The 14,289-nt window shown below is 42.4% G+C and overlaps 2 protein-coding genes across 4 annotated transcripts in view; one reads left to right on the top strand and one right to left on the bottom strand.

The window, feature by feature from the left end:
- Window positions 1-14,289, top strand: part of LOC102575733 (fibrinogen-like protein 1) — a 76,629-nt gene that overhangs the window by 28,216 nt on the left and 34,124 nt on the right. The gene's annotated exons all lie outside the window — the stretch shown is intronic.
- LOC102575963 (phosphatidylinositol 3,4,5-trisphosphate 3-phosphatase TPTE2) overlaps window positions 1-14,289 on the bottom strand; it is a 37,534-nt gene that overhangs the window by 21,975 nt on the left and 1,270 nt on the right. For all 3 annotated transcript variants that reach the window (XM_019491353.2, XM_019491352.2, XM_019491355.2), the window contains 6 exons: window positions 14,140-14,226; window positions 8,028-8,105; window positions 6,707-6,754; window positions 5,613-5,774; window positions 2,938-3,057; window positions 368-467 (listed from right to left, as the gene is read on the bottom strand). In XM_019491353.2, coding sequence (XP_019346898.1) covers window positions 368-467; window positions 2,938-3,057; window positions 5,613-5,774; window positions 6,707-6,754; window positions 8,028-8,105; window positions 14,140-14,189 — 558 coding nt within the window. In that variant the 5' untranslated portion in view covers window positions 14,190-14,226. Of the gene's footprint in view, window positions 1-367; window positions 468-2,937; window positions 3,058-5,612; window positions 5,775-6,706; window positions 6,755-8,027; window positions 8,106-14,139; window positions 14,227-14,289 lie in introns of those variants that run through there.

Here is a 14,289-nt window from a genome sequence, read left to right as displayed (position 1 = left end):
TTTGTGTGTTTGCTTCCAGTCACTGAAACATCTTTCTAGAAGATGTCAGCTAATACTGTTGCTACTCTTCTGGTCTGCACACAGCATGCTATTTTAAAACTAGCTACATCCAGTAGCTTAACTAGGGTGAGTTGACCAGGGCAGCAGCATGCCAGCAGCTGGGAGTTGCTGCAGCCCCTGGCCTGTATGCCTCCTTACACCTCTGGCTGTGCCCAACTAGATTCATGAGTACAAAGATAGAGACGGGCAAAGGAGACAGGAAAAAACAAGAGCTCATTTATCCCTTCTCACAACACTTCTTATTTAGATAATAAAAGCAAAGAAACACATCACCACTGCTTGTCAGCATGCTACTAAGCTAACTTACCATCCTCCTGGTCACCTTTTCAAGTTGTTTCTTTTGTGAGGCTAGGCGAAATATTCTTATCAGAATGATAATTCTCAGAGCTCGAAGGAAGATAACCATTCTAGCAGTAAAGAGAAAAAGTCAGCCTAGTAGTGGAATAAGCCTGAACAAGTCCTATTTTAAGTTGAAATATTAATAGGGTTTTATTCTTAAAAAGGCTCCCCCCACTTCCCCAAATTTAAACATGCAGGCATGATGAAGTTCCATGAGTTTAGTCACAATTTGTGTATAAATCTTAAAACAAAAAAACCTCAAACCCTAGGTATTTATTAAAATGATTACATGTTTAGATTACAAGCCAAAAAAAAAAAAAAAATCTAGAGTTCTGTTTTGGCAGGGGGTGGGGAAAGGTTGTCAAGGTAATCTAGCCTCCATAACTTTATTTGGAGGGGAAAACTACTTCAAGAGTGTGTTGTTACAGAAAAACTTCATTTTTCTGGAAACAAACCAGATTATCTTGCTTCCTTGCATTTATTATGGCCTGGCTAAATTCCCCCACAACTTTAAACCAGGCCATAATAAGTGCAAGGAAGCAAGATAATCTGGTTTGTTCCCATAGTTCCCCCCCCCCCCAAGAGTCACTGCACTTATGTTCAATGCTAGTTTTGAACATGAGGGGGGCTATCAGATTACCATGTTTACCTCTGTCTCCTATAAAAGCCTGTCTGCCAACTAAAGTCCAGAATTGGAGTAGTGCTAGAGTCCACCTTTAATCCTTTATCCATTTGGGTTAACTAAACACTTGAAGAAGTTTTTACAAGTTAAGAATTAAACTCTGAAGTGGTAAGAAAGATGCTGATTTCTATGGTTTTAGGAAAGCTTAAGTAACAAATGCTCTTCAAAACTGGTTTCTCCAGCTTCTCACAAAAAGGCCCTTATGTATATCACTTAGAGCAGCAGCTCCTAAATATCACTAGTTAAGAACACAAGATGTCATCCTGGACCAGAACATAGGTCCATCTTTCTAGCCCAGCATTCCTTCATGCTAGTACAGAGCAGACACTTTCCCAGAGCATCTATGCAGGGCTTATGCAGACTGATCTGCTTATATCTTCCAATATTCAGAGGCCAAGTTAGTAGTCTAACTAGAGGGTAAAGATGACACGAAGGACAGCAGCCCCAGGTGCTGACTGGGGAAGCAAGGGGCAGAGAGCCACTGCTGGCAAGAACAACTGTTGCCGTCACCCTGTTATGCCTCTAGATCTAGGAGTCCCAATTTGGAACTTGCATCCATAAAAACTTTAATAAAACTATCAATAGGTCTATCCTGCATGGATCTGTCCAATCCTCTTTAAGCCTGCTTAGGTTCTCAGCCTCTACATCATCTGGTAGGAATGAGATGCACAAAGTTCCTTACAAGATGTGTAAAGGAGACCTTACTTTTTTCAAAGCTACAATCCAGTTTCCTTGCATCTTACCTAGTTCTAGTATTGTTGAATGTAGTAAGTAGCAAAGTCACTACCTACATTTGTTTAAGTGGCACAGGTGGGAAAGAATAGAATATGCACACTTAAAGAGTCAAGTTTTGCCTCAAGTACAAGCTTCTGCTTCCTGTGCAGATTTTAGACCTTACCAGGCTTAGCCAATGGGAGTGGGGGACAGTCAGAAGATTGGGGTTTGGCAGGAAGGAGTCCAATTAGGAGTGCTAGGTGGCTGTTCCAGAAAGCCAGTAGGCAGTTAAAGGAACAAAAAAGGATAAATCTTTACTTTGGCACCAGACAGCTTAGACTCAACTCACCTTGCAAAGGTTCAGGTTTCTAGGAACCTTCAAGAAGTCTCATCTCCCATCCTAGCACCTGAATTAATAGGAAGGCAGCCTTGGGCATCCCTCCCTGGGGTGCACTGAAGTTTCAGTAGGCTTCTCCAGCCCACATTAGTCTCCCTTCTACTTCTTAGAGTGTCCATCTCCCTGTTCTTCTTAACCCCCTCAAGTTTCTCAACAACCTGCCTGTATGCACTTTCAGGTAATTCTTAGGAGTAAACTCACCTGTTTTTGGCAGGCTAGAATGTCTGCTGATAGCCAGCACCACTTACTGGATGGCTGCTCCCTTGAATACCCATTTGCTTAAGCAAGGGCCTCATCATGGAACAAGGGTTAGTTAGGTCCAACTTTCCCTGCCTAGGGTTATTTGGCCATTTGTGAGACAGGCAGGGAAAAGGAGTTGGAGAAGTCTCTGCCTCAACTTTACTCTGCATTTGCCTCTTCACCTTTTCCTCAAAAGTCTTTCATCCCGAAATGGAAGTCAAATGACATTATATTTTTTTTTTCCCTGCTCTACTACTACTCCCACAATGTTGGGAAAGTAGTATTTTTGTCTAATTAAATTGTAATCTTTCAAATAAGAGGCAGAGAGTATTTCTGTATAGAGTGCAGTGACTAATCCAAAGGCACAACTAAGAACCAACTGTCCCCTCACTGCATGCAGTCAGTGCAAATCTTGATTATATTTCTAATTATGTTCAAGTTAAGTTGTTGTTCCCCAAACCAGTAAATCCTTCTAATGCTCACTTCAAGTATAGCAAACATTTACCTTGGGATCTTGTCTGCTGCACTGAAGCCAGAGAAAGAATACACCATATTAATCAACAGAGTTCCCACAACAATGAGGGCATCCAAGATATTCAGTTTGGATCTGAAGTAGGTTCTGAAGCTGGGGAGAAAGAGGGCAAAGTTTTAGATGCTCCCCCTTAAAATACTAGGAAGTAGCCATATCATGTTGCCAAGAATCATTCCAGTTTATTTTATCACGGTATTATGTATTCTTCTTGGAAGAACTAACAATTTTGTTTTTATTTATTTAAAAGAGACTACCCTTATACTGTTCAACATTAGTTGGTTCTGACAGTAATTATACTCTTGGTTATCCAGGGCAGTTCACATAAGGGATTCAAAGCTTTGGGGAGTGCTTAACCAGTCAAGTGATTTGCTAAAGACCTTCCAGATGGGAGAGGATTATCACTGCAAGCCAGGTATACAGATGCCACTTCCTGCGTTTTGTAGGGATGCACCAATAAAGATTTTCTTGGCCAATATTGATAGCCAATAATTCACCAGGCCTTTAAAAAAAAAAATAAAAAAAATAGGCCTATACTGATCTGATGATAACTGATTTACAGCTAGGCAGCATGGAGAGCAGCTCCCTGCAGGTAAGTCTGTGTAGGAAAAGGGGCAGATTGATGCTCCCCATGGTAAGGGAGGGAGTGAGGCAGGGGCAGAGGGCACTGCCCAGCCAGGTCAGTGAACAGGACTGAGGCAGGGGCAGGAAACAGGACAGAGCCATGGGCAGATCATCCGGGGGGGGGGGGGGGGGGGGGGGAAATCAGCATCCAGGCACTTAAAAACAAACAAAAACAAAAAAAAGTGGCAGTGGGGGCACTTGAACTAAAGCTTGTCATGTGAGCTTTAGTTCAAAGTGCCACCACCAAGCATGGGGATGCTTTTAGAAGGAGAGCCAAGTGGCCAAGAGTGGAGGCAGGCTGCCTGCTGTGGGCTTGGGGCTCTCTACTCTGCTGCCTTTGCCTTGGGAGCAGTCTGCTGGCCATGCATCCCCTGCCTGCCTGGCAGCAAGAGGTACAACTTGCCACTGCTGTCAGATGGGTAGAGGACATACAGCCAACACATGGCTCCCAGGACAAAGGCGGCAGGGTAGAGAGCCCTGAGCCTGCAGTGGGCAGCCCACCTCTGCTCCATGCACAAGTCTGGGGGGCATATGCCCTCCCCCCCATTCCAAGGACATATGCAGCAGCATGGAGCTGCCTCCTCTCCCCCATACCTCTAGAATGAGGTGCCCGTGGCTCCATCCTGCTCCGGGGTTCAATTCACTGCCCTAGCTGGGCAGCACCTTTAGCCCCACTCCCTCTCTTGCTGTGGGGACCTTGATCTGCACCCCACCCTCCCTATGCCTCTTCCCCTCCACAGACTTACCTGCATGGCACTGCTCTCTACACTGCCTGGCTGTATTCCTGGCCATGTCCATCCACACAGCTGCAGTATGCATGCAGCATCCAGGGGGGCCCCAGGGGGTCCCAGCCAGAAGGCATTTTATATTTTAAGTATATTTAAAAGCCAAGAGAGCCAATAATGTTAAGTTTTCCTTTCAAATCAGTGCCACTCAATATGGCACTGATATCAGTGCACCTCTAGTGTTTTGTGATGTATAAATACTCTAGGGGCAGAGATTTCCCTTTCCATCTTATATGGTGCTGTGCATAGCAGCCATCCAATAATGCAAGGTAGCTCAAGACAGAGAGAGGGGTTCTGGATCCACTACAACAGAGCTCACTGGTCAGCCAGTTATCTTGCTTCTATATTTTACTGAAGAGCTAGCAAGAGTCTCTTCAGTGCTGACTTATTCCATGTAGACACACTAAGCCTCCTTGTCGCTTCTTATGCAGTGAGCAGCTCTCCATAAGCCCTGTGAACTCAATTCTAGTTAGCTATACAGAGTGATCTATACTGTAGTAGTGTGTTCCAATTGTTTTAATCATCCTCCAGGCCTCACCTCTGTTGTTGTTTGAGAACAGAGCAGATACATGAGCTAGAAATGCAAGAGGGAAAGCTTGCACAGCCACTGATACCCAGCTGCATGCAATGTGCCTCCCCTCTACCACCTGCCTCTCTGCCAGCTGTTGTTGGGGCTAGGCAGCAGCAGCAGAAAGGGGATGCAGCAGTGGTGGGGGGCACTGCCACCAGGACCCCCCCCCTTGCCTCCCTCCCTGCTGACTTTTGTTGGAGGGAAGGGTGTGGAAAGGGCCTGGAAGTTCCCTCCATCTGTAATGCTCTGGAGCCTCGCAGCCAGATCAGCATGCACCCTCTCAGCAGCACATGCAGTTGGCCTGGAGCATTATGGACAGACAAACTAAGGCTTTTATTATATTAGAACGTTTGCCATGTTTAGGGTTGTTCCCAAGAGTTGAAGCAGCTCATTGGAAGACTTCCTAAAAACAAGATGAGAGAATTTGCTCATTCTTAATAAAGCAATTTTATTTGTATTGTGGTAGCATAAGAAACCCCAGATCCTCCTGTCCCACACTGTGGAACTAGAGCAAGAGAGACAGACTGCTCTAAATAGCCTAAGAAAATTGTGCTGAGAATGAACAGCCCCACCTCAATTTCAGCTTTCTAGAGCCTGGTTTGGGTGCCACCCCTCTAGATATCCATGGCTATTTAATGGAAAAAAAGTGCCCCATGGGCATTGAATCTTACCCCTCCACAAATACTCGCAGGTGAACATCAACAAAGAAGAAGAGAGCTATCCCCAAGGAAACACCTTCAAGGGTCTGTTTAGTGTTCCTTTGCGTGTCACTAACAGCCAAGTCCACAATCAGAAGTGCAATGTCTACAAATATAAGTACAATACCAAATACTCTACAAGACAAAAAGAATATCTCACTATGAGGAAAATGATACAAGAACATTGTCAGCAAGGCTATGCACTTGAAGATTACATTTCTAAAATTAGCCTTATAACCCATTTGTAGTTAAAAGAAAATACACGCTATGTTTTTCCACTAATCCATCAATTAGTTAATTTTATTATCTCAAGTTTAGAAATGCAATATTAAAGCAATTAGTGAAACTGCATCTAAAATACAACATGAGCCTGCATCTGCCCTCCATCCACTCTTTTTAGTCAAGTCATCTTCACTTCAGCAGCTGGAAATGAAAGCCGCTAGCAGGGGACCAGCAAGTTCAGAGCCAAGAGTTAGTGTAGTCCAAACTACAAACACACATGGACTCAAGGAAGATGTCAATCATTAGCCAAGTGTTAAGCAATACATTACATTCTATTTAAAGACGAACAAACAGCCTAGACTTGTCTTGGTGAAGTCTCTTTGGGCACATTTGTGTGTTCATTAATGTGCCATAATTACAATGCATTAAGTTTTTTGTACCTGTAATTACAGATACTAAACTTACACAGCAGTGCCAATTCTTATGGTGCAGTATTAGTGCTGGTGCATGCTTTTTGTGATGCTAATGTGTAGTAGACTAATTTAAACTGCATATTGGCACAGGTTTTTCCTGCTGTGCTAATGTGCAACAGAATTAGTCTACAAGAGATGCTTCAAGTGCAGTAGACATGCCCCGTGAGACTTGTAATAGTTCTATCAGCATTCATTCTTCCCTCCCGGCAGCAACAGAAGAGTTTCCCCAAGAAGCTCTTCTGAATTTTATTCAGAGTAAGCTTTGCACAGCCAAGATTTGATATTTTGCTTTACAGCAAAATGGCTAGAAGTGTATTTTGCATCTCCCTCCCACTTATACTTGTATTATATATGCATATACCCACCCCGTACCTGAATCCAAAAGACATCACAAATGGAGAAATTTGTGTCTTAATATCCCTGTTAAGAAAGCAACAAAAAATTAAAGTTAAATACAGTTTGTCACATCAGCCATTAAGTCACTTTTACATCACTACTGCAGTCAAGTTTATCATCCAAAGAGCTACTAAAAGTAATATACATGATGCTTGTAAAGTAGTTGCATAGCTAGCTTAATTTTGCTTTAACCTTCTATAAAGGGAATTACTAGTAAGATTCTTCTCCAACTATAAGCCGCACACCTCCCTAGCCACACCCTAGAAGCAGGTTTGCAGAGACTGAAAGATATGCAGTTCCCATTTTGCATTTGTTGTTTTCATGTGTACAGTGTTTTGAAAGAGATAAACCGGTTTGCAGACTTAGTATTGTGTAGCACTAAGTTAGTGATTACCTAATCAACAGTAATCCAATTACAGGTTTTGAGCATAGTAAGAAACAGTAGGTTATAGATCTGGAAGATGTTTGTTCAATGACTAGCCAGAAGTCTCCTACCAGCAGAGACTGCCTTTGTAAAGGAGGCTTCAATGTGATAATATGAAGTTTTAGCTTTAAGAAAGTTTGAGATTAGTCTTTTAAAAAGATGAAGTGGAAAGACCAAATAAATTCTCAAGTAAAAGTTTAAACACCTCCAATAGACTTAAGGCTCAGGATATGTCAATTCAGCCCCACACAGGTTGACCCAAAAAAATTCTAGCAATACATCTTCATTGGAATCAGTCTTTGAAGCACTTTTTAAAAGTACTCTTACACATCTAACCATAAAGTGCCCTAAGAAGTGTTTTACAGGAAGTTATATTACTTAACTAACATTTTAGTCAAGGCTTAAAGACTCAGTTGCCTCATATAGCAATAAGAGGCTTTTGAAGTCTATATTGCCAGCATTTTATTTGTATATGATTAAATGCATCATGGCCTCCATACAGCAACTGCTTGATGCCATTGGTAAGAAACTATGCTATAGCTGCACAAAGTATCTTGCAACAGCATTTCTCAGTCCTTCCACCTCCATTCAACAAACAGGCAGCAACAGGAGAGTCAAGGACAGAGGAACCACCTTCATGCCAAGGGACACTGCAGAGGCAGTACCACCTTCACCAACACAGGAGAGATCTAGTTGATTAGAGCACTGACAAATTAGATTACAGTAGAATTTTAGTCTCCCATCTGAAGCTATTAGAATATTATACTGTATATTCTACAATTCTGCTGTAATTTAAGCCATTACCAAGGGATGCTGTTGTTAAAAACCAGAATTATGTAGACTTAGATTCCTTTTAGAGACCAGAGGACTTACTTGATACAGCTGTCCGGTTCACCATCTTCATCACGGCCATCATCAATCTTTACACTGGCCTCTGGTGGCTTTTCAAAGCTGTCAAGGAAACAAGTCAAGTGCTTAGGGCATTACAGGTCCTTGGAGGGACAAACAGCAGTGATATAGGCCAACATAATGGGCTAAGGCTCTGCCCCAGCTGGCTATCACTAGAAGCAGAGATAGTGCCATGCTGAGTTCAGTTAACACCAGGCTCAGAGAATGGTACAATGACTACATCCAAGATGCTCTTAGAAATAGAAGGCATATATGTTTTATAGGTCAGTTCAGGACTGCACTCTGCCACAAGTGCCCCAATCACCACTGCCAAAGGCCCCAGTTACTGCTTCTAGAGCTGGGGGGGGGGGGGGGGGGGGTTGGGTTTGGGGTTTGAGTGCTGGGACTAGGCCAGGGCTGGGCCAGGCACCCATGAGGGCTTCTCCTGCAGCTCCCCCTGCCCCAGGAGAGGCAGGCACAGCCAGAAAAGCTGCAGGAGAGCCTACAGCTGCCTGGCTGTGCCTGCTTCTCCTCAGTTAATCTGAATAGATTCAGGATAGTGATCCAAATCTCTGAACAGAACCACTGTCCTCCAAATAGAGTACTTCCTTATTCACAGGCCTACTGATTTCCAGTGTGACATTCTACAACAATGCCAGTCAGCATATACAAATAGTAATGGATGGAGTGTTAGTTAGAATGAAGTGAGCTCTTACTGAATTGGATGCATTAGCTTTTGTGAGTTAGATGCACCCTGCAGTCTTTACCCTGACTTCACTTCAGCTTAGCATGGCTGTCTGATGTAGTCCTGCTCCCAAAAGCTTATGCTTCTCCAACTCGGTCTGCAAAATGCATCTGTACCCTGCATCTGTTGTTTGTATAGATACTATGGTATATTGGCCAACAGACAACGAAAAAGTTCAGCAAGAGCCTTGTTATTAGTATACACCAATGATTAGAGTGCCAATAGATAATAAACCAAAATAAGTTGTGGTATGTATGGAAGCTAAAGTTTTCAGGATTAGAACTGGACCTGTATCTTCAGTTAGAACCAATTTGAAAATTGAAGATTGTAGCAGCTTTCCCTCCAGTTGACCCCTAAGGGAATACGTTTTTCAGTATATGCTTGTCAGCAAGGCCATCTGGCAGTTTGGTAGCTTTTCCAACAACAAGCAGCTGGACTCCAATATCACAGAATGTTTCCACAACACCAAGAATGTGAGATTACTTTCTATTATGAGCAGAGAACTTGCTCTCATGGCACTTACCAAGGAAGATGAACTGATCTACACCTACACAAAGCTCATGGTGGGGAGCACAATAAGAGGAGGAAGGTTACTGACTGTTTGTCTATTCTGTTTTTGAAGTTTCTTACTCAAAATGAGGGGGGAGGGGAAGAAAAAAAAACCCCAAAACAAAAACAAAAAAACCCCACACAAGTCTAGCTCTCTTATGGGGGCTAAAAACAGCCTCTCCTTCAAGTCAACTTAAATTTGATATGTTAGAAAGAAACTTGGGATATCAGTGTAATATTTAATAGAAGGTATGAGTTGTTTGGTTTTTTGCGTTGTTGTTTTTTTGGGTTTTTTTTTTTTAAAAACACATCTGCATGCAAAACCAAACAGTAACTACCAATTCAGTGCAGCTGTGGCACCTCCCATTACCTACTGGATTATGTCATCTCTTCTACCTCTCCCCAGCCCCTCAAATTCAGTTTCTTCTAAAATCTTAATTGGGAAAACAATAAATAAAGAAGTGAGAGCCATTAAACATGTACATTCTCAAATGAATGGATATTACAAACACTTACAATTCCAGTACCCTGGAATGCTCAATATACAGTGCTCAGGAAGCAGTAGACTATACAGATGCAAAACTATTTCAGCATACCTAAAATGCCAAGTCCAGTACAATAAAGTACTGTTCAAGAAGTATGAGCTCTTACATCATAAAGCAATTCACAGAAACATTTCTGTTAAAAACAGGATACCAGACAGGAAAGGGAAAGGGGATCAGTGCCAATCAAATAAATGCTAAAGCAGCACTTTGTCAGTTACTACCAGCTATATATTCCCTTAAAAAGTTAACTCTTCACAAGAAATTTTTAAGAAACTTCCTCCTGAATAAATTTTAACTAGATAAGGACTTTAAAAACTGTTCAGGTCAGTGTTCTAAATGCTGAAGTCAGGAAGCTCAAAAGCTAAGGGATATACAGCTTTAGGAGGACCATGCAAGTTCTCAGGGTCTGCTAAACCCTTTACACTCCCCACCTACCACTTCTCCATCTGGACTGGTACACATTTTTGTACTACTGTTGCACAACCTGCAGAAGTGTGTACTGTTATAAACATTACTAGGGTTACAAGGTCAAGTCGAACTCTTTAAAAATCCATCAGCATCCAAAATGAATTACTTAACCTTTCCTCCATAAGCCCCCCCCCCCCCCCAAAAAAAATTAGTATGCTGTCAAAGCACAGCATGATAAAATATATAATTTAATGCAATTCATATTTAACATTTTTCTAAGAGGTACAGATCCTGGGAGTTGCAACGCAAGTCCCAGAATTTGTTAAAGATTTTTTTTTTTTTAAACCCTCATGGTTGCAGAGAAAGAAGATGAACCCATGAACTTTATAAGGCTTATGAAGAGGCCAGACTGTATGTTCAATTATTTAAACCAGATTAGTGATACTTGGGTTCTAAGAGCTGGCAGTACTGTTTAAGTAATTTAATTCTCCACTAGACAGAAGTTGCAGCATTGGAAGGAGGGAAAAAGAGAGAGCGTGAGCCTTGCTCCAGATATGGGAGGTTTTTCCAAACATGAAAGTTAAACAAAATGAAATACACCTACTCCCTGAAAATATTTTATATCTGAGGCCAGTAGAAGCTGTGTGCAATCTGCTGTGGCAAGTTTGATATATATCTGTACTTCTATATTAAGGTGGACTGTGTGCCTAAGTGTTACCCAGGTAAGAATTGGGGAAAAAGAAAAGAAACAAAAAAACAAAACAAAACACCAAGCACAAGCTCAAAGCTGGTTGTCTTAACACACAGCTTAGTATTTATGTAGGCCCAAAACCTGAAAGTTACTTAAGTGACCATGATATGATCAAGTTCAGAATCCTGAGGAAAAGGCAGACAGGAGAGCAGCAGTTGAGCCTTGGACTTTAGACAAGCCAGACTTTGATGTACTCAACTAGCTGATGGGCAGGACTCCCTGGGAGGCCAATGTGAAGGGGAAGGGAGTCCAGAATCACCAGTGGTAAAGAAACCTTACTGAGGGTACAAGAACAAGCCATCCCAATGCACAGGAAGTCTAGCAAATATGGCAGAAGACCAGCTTGGCTTAGCAGGAAACACTTCAGTGAGCTAAAAAACAAAAAAAGGAAGCTTATAAGTGGAACTTGGGCAAACAACTAGGGAGGAGTATTGCCCAGGTGTGCAGGGATGAAGTCAGGAAGGCCAAAGTGCAACTGGAGTTGCAGCTAGCAAGGGATGTGAATGGTAGAAAAACCCTCTTGGTTACAAGCATGTCAGCAACCAGAGGAAGATTAGGGAAAGTGTGAGTCTCTTACTGAATGGGGGAGGCAACCTTACAACAGGCATTGAGTACTGCATCCTTTTTTTCACCTCAGTCTTCACAGGCAAGGTCAGCTCCCAGACTACTGCACCTGGTAGCAGTTTGGGGAGGAGGTGAGCAGACAGTGGCTAGAGAATAGGTTAGGGACCATTTAGAAGAGCCAGATGAGGCAACTCCATGGGACCAGACATGATCACCCAAAAGGTGCTATGGAAGTTGCCCAATGCAGTTACAGAGCTACTGACCATTATCCTTGTAAACTTGTGGCAATTGAAAGATCTGAGACAACTGAAGGGTGGGGGTGAGAATTAAAAAAAAAAAAAAAAAATAAAAAAAAAATCATGGAGCAAATTCTCAAGGAATCAATTTCTAAGCATAAGACAGGAACAGTTTATATCAATTCACCAAGGGCAAAAAAAATCATGCCTGACCAACTTGATTGCCTTCCATAAAGAGAAGACTGGCTTGGTAGATGCAGGAAGAACAGTGGACATGATATACCTTAACTTTACCAAGGATTTTGATGTGGTCTCTCCCACAACATTCTCACCAGCAAGCCAAGGAAGTATGCATTGGATGAATGGACTCTATGCTGCATAGAAAAACTGGCTGGACTATCAGGCTCAAAGGGTAATAATCAATGGCTTGATATTCAATTGGCAGCCAGTATCAGGCAGAGTACCCCAAGGGTGAGTCCTGGGGCTGGTTTTGTTCAATGCCATCATCATCCATCTCAAAGATGGGATGAGTGCACCATTGGCAGCTTTGCAGAGGACACCAAGGTGGGGGCGGGGGCAGGGAAAGGAGTAGGTATGCCAGAGGGTGGGACTAGGATTCAGAGAGACCTCAACAAAATTGGAGGATTGAGCCTCATGAGACAAGTACAGAGTCTGGCACCCAGAACCCAACAATCCCATGCACCAGTACAGGTTGGAGACTGACTAGCTAAGCTACACCTCTGCAAAGGACCTGTGGGTTACAGTGGACAATCAGCTGGATGAGCCGACATAGTGTACCCTTGTTGCCATGAAGGTTAACACCATACTGGTCTGCCAGCAGATCAAGGGAAGTGATTATTCCCTTCTATCCAGCACTGGTGAGAACACATCTGGAATACTTTGTCCAGTTTTGGGCCTCCCACTAAATGATGTGGACAAATTGGAGAGAGTCCAGCAGAAGGCAACAAGAATGTTTAGGGGGCTGGAGCACATAACACGAGGAGAGGCTGAGGGAACTGGGCTTATTTATTCTGCAGAAGAGAAGACTGAAAGGGGATTTAACATCAGCCTTCAACTACCTGAAGGATGGTTAGTTACTAAGAGGATGGAGCTAGAGACTGTTTTCAGTGGTGGCAGATAACAGAACAAAGAACAACCGTTTCAAGTTGCAGCACAGGAAGGTTAGGTTAGATACAAGAAGAAAAAAACAAAACAAAACAAAAAAAAACACAAGAAAACCACACAAAAAAACCCCCACACTTCTCACTAGAAGAGTAGTAAAGCACTGGAACAGGCTAACCAGAGAGATTGTGGAATCTCCATCCTCAAAGGATTTTAAGACTCAGCTAGACAAAACCTTGGCTGGGATGTTATATATAGTCAGATGGTCCTGCTTGAGCAAGGGATTGGACTAGATGACCTCCTGAGGTCCCTTTCAACCATAATTTTCTACAAGATCCAAGGTTTTAACCATGTGGTTCTTATTTCAATAGCATGTAAAGAAGCTTGCATGCACCTGCTGCACCCACCCACTTCCCTGCAGTGCTGCTGCTCCACATGCAGCCACTGCCACCACCCTCTGAAAACCCCTGCCTCAGGTAACCAGAGTTTCTAAATGACCAACACCCCCCTTACACCACTCATGCCAGATAAAGCTTTTACTGTAGTTTGACTAGGAATACCTTGAATTTGCCAAAGCAAGGTAATTCAAGTTGCTACTGAAAACTTGTTCACAATGAAGCAAGTTAAATTGCAAAAAAAAGAGAGAAACCTAACTGCTACCATAACTTCATGAAAGGAGATCAGAGATGGAGCCAAACTACTGGGGTGATATTTTATTAGGTAAAGAGCCTGAACTTGTGTACATTAACTCAGCTACCCTTTAAAAGGAGAGTATTTTTCAGGATATTGAGGGGAAAAAACCAAAAAGTGAAAGCCATTTAAGCTGGAAAGTTATGCCCAGTCTGTCCTACATTAGATATGGTATCCTCTTTCAAATAGAAACATGCATCCTTTTATCATTTTCATTATAGTGATCAGGTTAGCTCATGACACTTCTTCACTCAGTTCTTGACTATTTCTTCACAAAACAGGCAAATCAACTATTACTGAACATTTTCCTTCTCAAAACTTGCACTTGGTCTTCCATATGTACACAACAACATGTAGCAGCAGCATTCTGTGTTTTCAGCCATTCTTGTACTTACATTACACTGAAGAGCACTGGGAAAACTCAAGGGACAGATGGACAAAAGCTTACACACACTGCAAGTTGTGAAGTTTCTGGTGAACCACTTACTCTTGAACTTCTGGTGGTTCCGATCCTTGTTCATATCTCACAGTTGTCATTTTGTTCTTAGTTCAGTTGGTCTTAATAAGAAAACATCTAAAACAACAAAATCAAGTTATTCCTCAAAGCATGTCAGAGAAAGACAATAAGTACCCCATA

The sequence above is a fragment of the Alligator mississippiensis genome, chromosome 1 (genome assembly GCF_030867095.1).
Source record: "Alligator mississippiensis isolate rAllMis1 chromosome 1, rAllMis1, whole genome shotgun sequence".
Classification (NCBI taxonomy): domain Eukaryota; kingdom Metazoa; phylum Chordata; order Crocodylia; family Alligatoridae; genus Alligator; species Alligator mississippiensis.
Note: the sequence above shows the minus strand (reverse complement) of the source record. Positions and strands in the feature narration are given on the sequence as shown.